The 12,116-nt window shown below is 43.6% G+C and overlaps 1 protein-coding gene and 1 non-coding gene across 5 annotated transcripts in view; both read left to right on the forward strand.

Moving 5' to 3' along the window:
- Nucleotides 1-12,116, forward strand: part of LOC144938460 (CUB and sushi domain-containing protein 3-like) — a 683,443-nt gene that overhangs the window by 267,520 nt on the left and 403,807 nt on the right. For all 4 annotated transcript variants that reach the window (XM_078866283.1, XM_078866284.1, XM_078866285.1 and 1 more), the window contains one exon: nucleotides 2,563-2,675. In XM_078866283.1, coding sequence (XP_078722409.1) covers nucleotides 2,563-2,675 — 113 coding nt within the window. The remainder of the gene's footprint in view (nucleotides 1-2,562; nucleotides 2,676-12,116) is intronic.
- On the forward strand, nucleotides 548-629 carry TRNAS-GCU (transfer RNA serine (anticodon GCU)). Its single transcript has one exon. It is a non-coding gene; the product is annotated as a tRNA-Ser (tRNA).

Genomic DNA, 12,116 nt, shown 5'->3' on the forward strand with positions numbered 1-12,116 from the left:
TCGCAGTGTGAACTCTCATCCTCCAGGTTTCACATTTAATTAATATCACACACTCAGATTGCGGTTATGAATGACCTCTTTGTCTCATGTTACAGCTTTTTGGAAAAACAAAAAAGAAGCTTACTTGCTACAATTAGTCATTATACAACAACACAAAACAGGCTACAAAATCTGGGTGTAACGGAGTATAGAGATGCTGTGTTCATTAACGATAGGGCTCGGAGGTGATGTTTGAGGTACGGGAAATGTCTTTTTTAAATCCTTTATATTAAGTTCACTTGCTTGCTTGCTTGCGCGCTTACGACCGTGCAAATCTTTCGGTCGTTTTTTAACCCACTTCCCGTGATCCAATCGAGCTGACATTTTCCACACAGACTCGTTGTGCGTGACAATTTATTTTCGTGAAAATTTTTTTCCAAAATGTTACACTTTTTAGGAAAAAATAATGGTATGACTGTGTGTGTGTGGGGGGGTCTGTTTGTATGTATGTGCGTGCAAGTCTTCATCCTGGTTCTGGTTGTATGTGCTTGCGTGTGTGAGTGCGTGAGACGAGGTGGCCGAGTGGTTAAGGCGATGGACTGCTAATCCATTGTGCTCTGCACGCGTGGGTTCGAATCCCACCTTCGTCGCGATTTTTTTTTAATCCTTTATATTAAGTTCACTTGCTTGCTTGCTTGTACGCTTACGACCGTGCACATCTTTCGGTCGTTTTTTTTACCCACTTCCCGTGATCCAATCGAGCTGACATTTTGCACACAGACTCGTTGTGCGTGACAATTAATTTTCGTGAAATTTTTTTCCCAAAATTTTACACTTTTTAGGAAAAAAAAATATATGTAATTACCAATTGCTTAATGGTGGCAGGCAATCATCTGACCCATAGGTGGCAGCCATCTCAAGCCAGAGGACGAGAGGACTCTAGCCGCCACGCATATAAAGGATTTATAGTGAAAAACTTTGTTTTTACAGGTTAATTTTTGACCGATTCAAAATTGAGTTTTGTGTCAGGTTTACTTACGTCAATTGTGTTGTCGTACACCCTCCTCCATTCGATACAGCCAATGAATGTATGTGTATGTTGATATTCTTTCGCACCACACGTAGCCAACCGTGCTAATTGTGGGTGCAGTGTTGAGTCTATGGGTATTGTTAGTCTATGGGCAATATGTATGTTGAGCTTCTTTCGCACCGTACGTAGCCAACCATGCGAATCGGAGGTGCGGGAAAGAAAGAAAGTTTCCACTGTTGTATCACAACCGCCAATGCTGCCATCTGCTCAATAAAGAATGGACACAAGTAGACACTGTTTCATCCCGTGGACATTGTGACACTCGTTATTCTCATGCTGAACATTTATATTTTGCATCGCAAGTTTAACACGTAGACTTTGACGACCAATATTATTCATAATAAAGGTTTTGGGTTAGATCACACAGCCAGTAAGGTTTGTCACGTAAACAACGCGCCAATTAGTTACTACTTCAGCCCACCGGTGTGTTGGAGAGTATATCCACAACATTTACAATTTGAATACGACGTTTAGCTGGTAATTAAAACCAGCATCATTGGGCGATTTGCCAGAATAGTGAAGCAATCCACCAGCTTCCGGTCTTAAATAGAGCAAGATGACGTCATCACTGAACCCATCAGGTGCAGAGATCAGAGGCGTAGGGGGGAGTGCGGTTATTGTAATTATATGATAGATTAGTGTGGCCTGGAAGCGTATTATTAAGTTAAACATCTTACAACTACAATCCCTTACAGAGGAAACACATGTTAATGAACTGATTACTAATCTATACTATACACGACTAGACACTGCTATACATTACTATGCACTATTGCACTGCTACACTATACACTACTATACACAGACTATAGGTTTTCCTGGGGAATTCCCAGGCATTTCCAGGCCAGCCGAGCGACATCATCCTGCCAGCGTGATGTGATTGTAATTATGCCAGGCAGTTTTTTTTCCTGCACTGATTCTGCTGAAGGCACAAAGAACAATGTGGTGACACTGAGAAATTAGGAATGTGGTGAGATTGAGAAATGAAAAATGTAGTGATATTTTGTTTACTTCTTACCATTGCTTTAACGTAAATCACCTCCGTGTGATTTATAACCAATTCACCATGACTAATTGCGTATATATGTTCAGAAGATGAATGAATACCGATGTTGAGGTCTGCTCGCCACAAGAGGGCTTCAGGAGAGTTTAGTTTAGTTACACCAACTCATTGTATTGATCGTGAAAGAATAATTATGAGTTCATCCATGCGCTGAGTTTTGCTGTTCTTCCGTTAAAGGAGCGCAGAGTAAGGTGTTTCATGACCACAATCACGCTGAGGTATCCTTTTCGCAGTGGCCCACCTGTTCCATGTTTTCGTGTCCACCTTTTATAAACAACTCACACCATCATCAAGGCAACATGGACGCCATTAATTCGTATCCATATAAGATCAGTCGAGCTGATGCATTGATTTCTTGAAGTGAATTTCTAAAACGTTAACTCGTAACTTACATTAACTCCAAGTGTCATTCAATTGTATTTCTTTACAGGTTAACGGGCATGGATCTACCTGCTCCACTCATCAGCAATAAGAACTGGCTGCGATTGCACTTCACGTCTGATGGAAATCACCGGCGCAAGGGATTCAGTCTCCAATACCTAGGTAAGACTGAGCAACATCACTCAAAGTCAAAAGAAGTCGAAGTGATTTCATGTGGGAACGAGCTTTTGAAATGCTCATCTCCTGTTTACACCGCTGAGACTGTGGTGGGACTTCCACATTGATGTGGCAGGGGCGAGTCCATCCATAGGACAACCACCGTTGACTTGACCATGCAGTGTTATTCGTCATATTGACACCCAGAGGGGTCAATGGTCTGAGTCAACCCCCGACCCAGGACTCGAACTCGTAACATTTTGATTGCAAGTCGCTCGCTCTCCCGCTGAGCCACTTAGCCGGATGATAAACATTTTTTTTATCTAGATTGAAAACGCATTTCCTTAGAACTGCTTTTTGTGTTTAGTTTGTTGTGCATCCCCCGTACCACCGATGAGCACAGTTGGCTGCTTATAATGCAAACGAAATTCAACATACTTACATACAGTCGCTGCATGAGCGTTAATTCTATGGAACTGATTGTGCGTTCATACCACGTAACTGCATGGTCCAATGAACCACAGTCTGTGTTGCAGTTCCTCCTGTTTTGCTACTTAATAATATGAAAGAACACACACCTGCGTCTGCGCCAAACACCAACACCGATCACTGAGAATATGATTATTTAAGATTGGGTGAAGCAGCTTGTGAGTTTCGATTTAAAGCTTTCGTGACTGCAGGGATTCATCTTCTTGGTTCTTTCGGTAAAGTCACGTAGAATGGAAATAATAAAATAATAAAAATAAAACATAATAAAATAATTCTCACGACGTTTCGGCCACAACGCAAGCAGCCGTTCTCAGGTGGAGAACAGGTCTGTCGAGAAGACAGAGTCTGAATGACACACCCCAGGCTTGAAGCGACTATTTAAGCTGGGATGGAGGGGGGAAGGACGGCTGCTTGCGTTGTGGCCGAAACGTCGTGAGAATTATTTTATTATGTTTTATTATTATTATTTTATTATTTCCATTCTACGTGACTTTCCCAAAAGAACCAAGAAGACAGCTTGTGAGTGTTGTATATAACGGGCAAGGAATACACTGTCGATGTAATGAAGATGTGGAGGTTACGATGGGTGGGTTGTGCGTGTCATTGGAGTGGCACCGCAGGACCGGTGATCAAGGCAGAGACCTAAACCCATGCTTCGGGATCTTTTAAAACTCTCCAACGGCCAATGGCTCTAGCATACGGATGTTCAAGTTTCAAGATTATCTTGTTTAACTAGATGAGAGCTCAAGAGGTTAAGATGGTCTCATTTGCCAGAGTGGCCAGGGGCATTATTAGTCTGCCAGACGGGGCTACAATATGTATGATGCTAATTGAATAATTTGCGAGTAATTTTCGAGTTTGGCAAATATGGACCCTCACACCCGCCACACGATAATGGCCTTTGTCTCCTAACTACAAGCACACGTGCACTCTGCACGGGTACATTTACATCTTGTGTATATATGTCTTATAGACAGCCAATGCCAAAGTAAAACAAAATATGTGTTCATGTATTGGTGAAGGAAATTGCTGCACTTGAGAAGCTGGTTTATTCATGGACGGGTGCCAGACATTCGAATCCCAGGATGTCGGCAGTGTTGCCTCAGCGCCCCTTCTTCAGGAGTTCGCCCACTGAGTCATCTTTTGATTAGCACAGTTGACTACGTACGCTGCAAAGAAGTTCAGCATACATACATGCATGCTGTGATCTTACGGAGATTTTTTTTCAGGTGTGCTTTCATTCATGTAAAAAAGTGCAGTATATTTTACATGTCGTTTTTATTGTATTCAAAAAGCAGTGCGTGGTACAGAGCACGAACCGCGGTGCATGGAACGGGGGTACAGAAACTCCGCGGGAAACACGTCCTGAAACTCTGTATCTCCTGGGTTTAGATGAGGGAGGGGATTGGGCACACTGCCCCACCCAAGTGGAGATGGCGAGCAGGGTACATGAACTCTTTGTACGGGGAAGGGAAGATGAGGGAGGAATAACTTAAGTAAGGAAATAGAGGAAACGTGGAGGAGGGGTACACCATTTAATTATTGCCTTGCATTGCTAGAAGATATTTACTCATACACCTGAAATTAGATTTTTGTAAATCAGTGTGTGTTTATAAACGTAATGACACTCATGGTTTTTGGGCCTGTGCTTTAATTCTGCTGCGATGGTTTTTTGTCATCATTACAGTATTTTCCAATCAATACATCTTTATTGGATATAGCGTGCTTCACAATAAATTGTTGCAAGGCACTTCACAAATACAATCTAACAGTATAAAATAAGGATGAGAAACGGTCAATACTATTTTTATCACACACACAACTAAATTAAAAAGAGTGAAAAAATAATTTCACGCAGACATTTCATGTCAAGTGACAGTATTTTTACTATCTTTACTATGTTATGCCGGATAACTTTAAAATGTTTGAAGCTAACTAAAATCACGTAAAATAGAATTTCGGCAGCACACATAAACGTGTAAGAAGCACACAGCCTTTGTGCAAAATGCAAAAAATCATCAGTAATTCCTGCAGAGGTGCATTGTGGTCATCGTGTCTTAGGTCAACGTCGAAATTAACTTTAGCAAATTTGACTGATTGACAGGCAGGAGTGATGCAGAGACAAACAAAACTGTGGACCAGTGTCAACCTAACTCGCCTCATTATCGCTGTATAGTCACCAGTGTTGACTGCTGCAAAGCCTGCCCCTGGAAACCACACGTGTGGATTCCCCACTCCCACACTTTGGGGCCCATTAGCTTGGCTAATGCCAACGCTCATCTCAACTGTGAATAACGGTGACCTCGACAGCCCACAGGAAGGAAGTTCCGTGGGGTTATCCACCAGCCCTCGCTGCCTCTACAGTGCTGGATTACAGGCAGCGGCGTAGCCATCACCAATCTGATCATTACGCAGCATGGCACAATTTCGATTTAAAGCTTTCGTGACTGCAGGGATTTATCTTCTTTGTTCTTTCGGTAAAGTCATGTAGAAGGGAAATAATAAAATAATACAAATAAAACATAATTAAATAATTCTCACGACGTTTCGGCCACAACGCAAGCAGCCATCCTCAGGTGAAGAACAGGTCTGTCGAGAAGACAGAGTCTGAATGAAACACTCCAGACTTTGGAGCGTCTATTTAAGCTGGGTTGGAGTTGGGGAGAGCGCCGTGACAAAAGGATTTGCATATCAAGAGGAATTTAGCATATTTATGGGAAATGCAGATATGCGATTAGTACTACTTGTGAAATGCATAGGAGGTGGGCGGGGGGTTTAAAGTCATATTATGCCCGTGCATTATGCAGGATTAGCAGCATCAAAGGGAGGAGATAGGGGTAGCATTAATAAAGGGAAGGAATGTTAATAGTATGTAGCTGCAGTAACTAAACCAACACGTAAACAACTAAAGTATAAACTACATAGTATCATCAGTATACTAAATATACTCTTCAATAAGCTTGCCATCTTCTTCGACTTCCATGGTGAATCTGATGGCTGGGTGTATCATCAGATTCACCATGGAAGTCGAAAAAGATGGCAAGCTAACCTTTTTAGATGTCCTAATTAAGAGGAGACCTGATGGTTCAATGAGCCACTCTGTCTACAGGAAAGCCACCCATACGGATGCTTACCTAAAACCAGATTTCCACCACCATCCATCCCAAAATTATTCCCTCATCAAGACTATACCATTCCTCTTGATATGCAAATTATTTTGTCAAGGCGCTCTCCCCCCCTCCAACCCAGCTTAAATAGACGCTCCAAGTCTGGGGTGTTTCATTCAGACTGTCTTCTCAACAGACCTGTTCTTCACCTGAGGACGGCTGCTTGCGTTGTGGCTGAAACGTCATGAGAATTATTTTATTATGTTTTATTTTTATTATTTTATTATTTCCCTTCTACGTGACTTTACCGAAAGAACCAAGAAGCATGGCACAATTTACGCATCTGCCCGGCGTCACAGTGGTGGGAACGGCTTGTGCACAATGTTGTTTTGTTCGGGTTATTTAATTAGATTTATGTTATCCCAGGATTTTGTTTTTATTTTGCTGAAAAATAATCCAGTCCATTCCCTGTTGCATTACATTTCAGTTCGTTGGCACAGAGTATTGGTCTTTACTCACAATTTTAGTTGAATGTAATCTAAATTACATAATCATGTACAATGGGGCCTTCGGTGCAAAGCTCCTCTCAACTTTGTTGCATTTTCACAGGAGCAGTAATCATTTAATTGAGGGAGCTCTAAAGTTAACAAAACTAGAGCAGCCATTAAATAAAGCATCAAAATAAGCCAACTTTTCAGGTAAATAAGTTCGAACGTAAATGTTACTTTTCCATTTAATAAGAAAATAAATTGTTTGTTTCAGGAGTGGTCGATTAAAGTGTCAATGACATCTGGTGTGAATTAAATTGGCATCAACGTTGTAATTCTGGCTCCGGAGAATTTCGCCCCAGACGGCATATGATGGATGAGGATACAACCTTGAGCGTTAATTGCCAGACTGGATCAAACCTTATCCACAGCGGCTTTGCCCTCAAGATGTTTAAATGCAAGGCGTGCGCACACTGAGTTCCACAATTGAGCGGTTTGAGCCGTTCTTTTTTTTTCGCTCGGGGAAATGATGCTGCACCACACTCGTCTAGAGCTGGCTGGTCCGACGTCAACTTCGACCATTTGCCAACGACAGTAAAAGGGCTCCTTCGCAACTGGGACGTTTCGGAACGCTGGGTACCCTTTAGCTGCCTGATACAAAAGCAAGAGACGTTGTGCGTCTCTTGTATATATTCATAGCTAAACTCTAACAAAGGAACTCGAGAAGAAGCGTCGGCCCTTCGAACATCAGAAGTACATTTGAACGATGCTCATGCTGCGCTTTAAAGGTCGTGTTGACCCTCCAGAGCAAATCCGGACTCACGTCTTAATCAAACCAGAGGCAGAGAAGCTTCAACATGAACGAGTGCTTTACTGAACGACTCCAGGAAGTGCCCCCCAAACCCCAGAGACCGCGGTCCTTTATGGCTCCTAGTGAAGCTTGACATAACGTTAGGGACCAAACAACAAAACATAACACATCTTCCTCCTTAAATGGTAATGTCCACATTAACACAAACAATAACTTTCTCTAACTTGGAAGAGAGGGTAGACAGCCTCAAAATTCTGTTAAAACCAAAAGGGATTATTCTGCCCCTCGCTTCCAGGGTTAGCACTAACTATAACGTACTGGAAGTTTTCTTTCTTTGGGTGGATTGCGCTGCAACACCGGAACATGCTCAGGTGTAGATGTAGACTCAGGCTGAGCCGCAGGTGTACTTGGAGGAGTGGTCTCCGTTGGAAGTGGTGTAGAAGGGGCTGGCGTAGGTGCTGACATGTTCCAGTAGGGTTTCAGCTCACTTGTGAAGGTATATGCTGGCGTATGTACTTCAGAGGTTGTAGCCGCAGGTTCACGAGGAAGTAACTGGTCGACATGTCTCCTCTAGGTCTGGTTGTCTTGGGTGCTGACTCTGTATGAGACAGGTTCAGTTTTTTGAAGAACAGTTGCAGGAACCCACTTTTGCTTAGTGGTGTACTTCCATGCATAGGCAGGATCTCGAACAGAGAACTGTCTGTCCTGAGACTGCCTTGCTCGTACATTGACTTGATCTTGCTGCTTGTCTTGGACCAACGTTTTGGTGGGTGTTGGTCTCAATAGATCAAGGCGAGTCCGGAGCTGTCTTTTCATGAGTAGGTAAGCAGGGGATGTTCCAGTTATCGCATGCGGAGTGTTGCGATACTTGAGCAGGAAAGTGTCGAGTCGCTGCTTCAGTGGTGCCTCCCTTGTGGATGCTTTTAAAGCATGTTTGATTGTCTGAACCATTCTCTCTGCAAGTCCATTCGTAGATGGATGATAAGGACATGAGAGGATGTGCTTGATTCCATTGTTCTGTAGAAAATTCTGCATTTATTTAGATGCAAAAGATGGCTCATTGTCCATGACTATCTGCTCAAACAGTCCTAGATGTCCAAACATCTCCCTCAGAATCTCGAAGGTCGTCTCCGATGTTATGGTGGACATAACTGAGACCTCTGGCAACTTTGAATGGGTGTCAACGGCAACCAGAAACATCGTTCCTTCCACTGGTCCTGCAAAACTTAGGTGAACACGCTGCCACGGGCTCGCTGGCCAATCCCAAGGATGCAGTGGGGCCAAGCTTGGTGTTTTTCTGTTGATGTGACATGAAGTGCAGGATCTGGCTGTGGCTTCAATATCCTGGTCTAGCCCCGGCCACCATAAATATATACACGCTAACTCTTTCATCTGGACAATGCCACAATGTCAAGGTGGTATGATGACACGCATACCCTACAGTAGGCATCCCGCAGTCACCGTCAACTCTTTTCCCCGAGAAAGGTAAGGGAGTAGATCAGGTGGCGTGTCAGGGACACGTGGCAGGTCACTTCTCATCACTTGGTCGAACACTCTGGACAGTGTTGGACCTCATTTTGTTTCCTTTTTTATTTGTTGAGCGGTCACAGGTGTGTTCTCTACCATATCGAAGTAGAAAACCTTCCATTTGCTACTTTTAGGGCAGTTAGGCAGAGGAAGTCGTGACAAGCCATCAGTGTTGGTGTGTTCTTCAGACCTTTGAAACTTGATGTCATAGTTGTGAGCACTCAGGAGGAGTGCCCAACGCTGCAGTCTGCTCGCTGCAAGAGTTGGTTTTCCAGAGTACAGACCAGAGGACGATTGTCCGTCAGCAAGGTGAATCTCCGTCCGAACAGGTAGGAATACAACTTTTAGATTCTGAAGTTAATTCCCAATGCTTCTTTTTCCATCTGCGGGTATTTCACCTCCGCTTTGCTCAGGGTCCTTGACGCGAACGCGATGGGCCCTTCTTTTCCAGAAGGTGTGATGTGCGACAAAACAGCCCCAACTCAATATGGAGAGGCATCGCACGTCCGTTGAATTGGCAAGGATGGGTCGAAGTGAGTCAACACTTTCTCATTGATCAACGCTGCCTTTGCCTTCTTGAAAGCAAGGTCACACTCACTGGTTCATGACCATTGGTTTGCCCTCTTTAAAAAGCCTATGCAAAGGCTTCAGCTGTGTCACCAGCTGTGGAATAAATTTGCCATAATAGTTCAGGAGACCCAGGAAAGACTACAGCTAGCTGACATGCTGGGGAACAGGAGCCTCTGCAATGGCTGTCACCTTCGATGGGGCTGTGTGGAGACCTTCAGCATCGATCACATGGCCTAAGTAATCCACAGCAGGCTTGAAAAAGTCACATTTCTCTTTGGGAACATGCAGACCGTACACTTCAAGTCTTTCTAGAGTCTTTTCTAAGTTCTGCAGATGTTCCTCATCATCTTTTCCTCATCTTTTCCTGTGACATGGATGTTATCAAGGTAACACTGTACCGCAGGAAGACCACTCAAAAACTGATCCATGGCCCTCTGGAACAGGGCGGGTGCCAAAGTAATACCAAAAGGCAAGCGGTGGTATCTGAAGAGTCCTCTGTGGGTAGTGATCATGATGTACTTCTGTGACTCCTCACCTACATGCATCTGCAGGTAGGCTTGGTTTAAGTCAATAACTTTGAAAACTCCACACAGGCGAACAGAGCCATCACACTTTATCACTGGAACTACAGGTGTTGCCTACTCGCAATGTGGAACTGGATCCAGGACTCCTATCTTGACTAGCCGTTGTAAGTCGGCATCCACCTTTGGTTTGAGAGCATAGGGAATGTTTCTCGCCTTCCTGTAATTGGGGTGAGAGTCTGGCTTGAGCTGTAGTTTCACTGCAATCCCCTTCATACTTCCCAGTTCATCTTTAAAGATAGCGGCATGCCTATGCAACAAAGCTGGCAACCCTGTTCCTTCTTATGCCAATATGTTCACCTTCATCCAGTCCAGACGAACATTTTCCAACCAAGGCTAGCACATCAGCACTGGATAGTCTCCTTTTACCACGTAGATGGGAAGTTTATCTTTTTGTCCGTTTAATTCTTCCAGGACCTCTGCTTTTCCAGTGATGAAAACGGTCTCTCCAGCATACGTCTTCAACATGAATTTTGCATGTGTCAGGAAAGATGGTTTAGTATTTTCTTAAATCAAATTTCCCCAGCTCCTGTATCGATTTCCATCTTGATCGGCTGTCCTTCCAACAATGGCGTTACCTCATTGGCTATTACTGTTAATACCTTGCTTAGTAACTCATCTTCAGAGTCTCTGTCACTATCACTTGACTGATCCTGCTGTACAGCATGCAGATATTTTTTCCCTTTTCCCGACCTTTCCTTATGGGTTTCCTTAACTGGTCTCTCTCTCATGGCTTTACAAGCTCGCTCAATGTGTACTCTTTTTTTACAATGACGACATGTTAGCTCCTTTGCCCAACATTCAGATGGGTAATGACCTTGTTTTCCACATCGGTAACACTTCTCTGTGCTCTTTATCCTGTGCTGCCGCTACACTGTACACTCTTGATGCCGCCTACAGCTGCTGTGCTTATTTTTCAGCTAGCTCCATGGATACTTCCACCTCCACTGTTTTTTGTAGGGTGAGTTTATCTTCAGAGAGTAGGCGCTTCTGTATTGCCTCACTTCTTAGGCCACACATTAGCCAATCACGGATAGTGTCATTCAATTATATTAAACTCACAATGTTCAGTCAGTCTCTTTAACACTGTCACATATTGGCCAATAGATTCACACTCCTCTTGGTTACGTTTATGAAATCTGAATCGCTCTACAATAACGAGTGGCTTGGGGCAAAAAAGTGCTTGCAAGGTTTTCACAATGCCCTCATATGACTGGTCACCTGGTTTCTCAGGCTGCACCACACTCATTAAGCAATCGAAACGTTTTAGCTCCCATCACACGAAGGAAATTGCCACTTTAGCTTCATTTTTAATGCCATTGCCTATCACAAAAAAATCAAACCGTTATGTAAAAGCACTCCATTGCTCCCCTGTTTATCAAAATGGCCGAATGCTCCCGTAAGAAGAGGCATTTTCACTCTTCCCTCTTGATTTTCATGTTGACAAATAAATTCCATTTTACTAGTTTACAGCTTGTTCGTTTATAATTCAATTAAATCCCAGGTGTCGAATGTCCACATTCCTATGGTAGGGACGAGTCACTCTGCAGCACAAACTGTTAATGGTGGCTCTCGCTGTGATTGGCAATCGATGGATACCAGAGGTGTGGACTCGAGTCATGTGACTTGGACTCGAGTCAGACTCGAGTCATGAATTTGATGACTTGCGACTCGACTTGGACTTGCATAACAATGACTTTGTCCCACCTATGAGATGTGGACTCGAGTCATGTGACTTGGACTCGAGTCAGACTCGAGTCATGAATTTGATGACTTGCGACTCGACTTGGACTTGCATAACAATGACTTTGTCCCACCTATGAGATGTGGACTCGAGTCATGTGACTTGGACTCGAGTCAGACTCGAGTCATGA

This window comes from Lampetra fluviatilis, chromosome 22 (genome assembly GCF_964198595.1).
Source record: "Lampetra fluviatilis chromosome 22, kcLamFluv1.1, whole genome shotgun sequence".
In the NCBI taxonomy this organism is placed as follows: Eukaryota; Metazoa; Chordata; class Hyperoartia; order Petromyzontiformes; family Petromyzontidae; genus Lampetra; species Lampetra fluviatilis.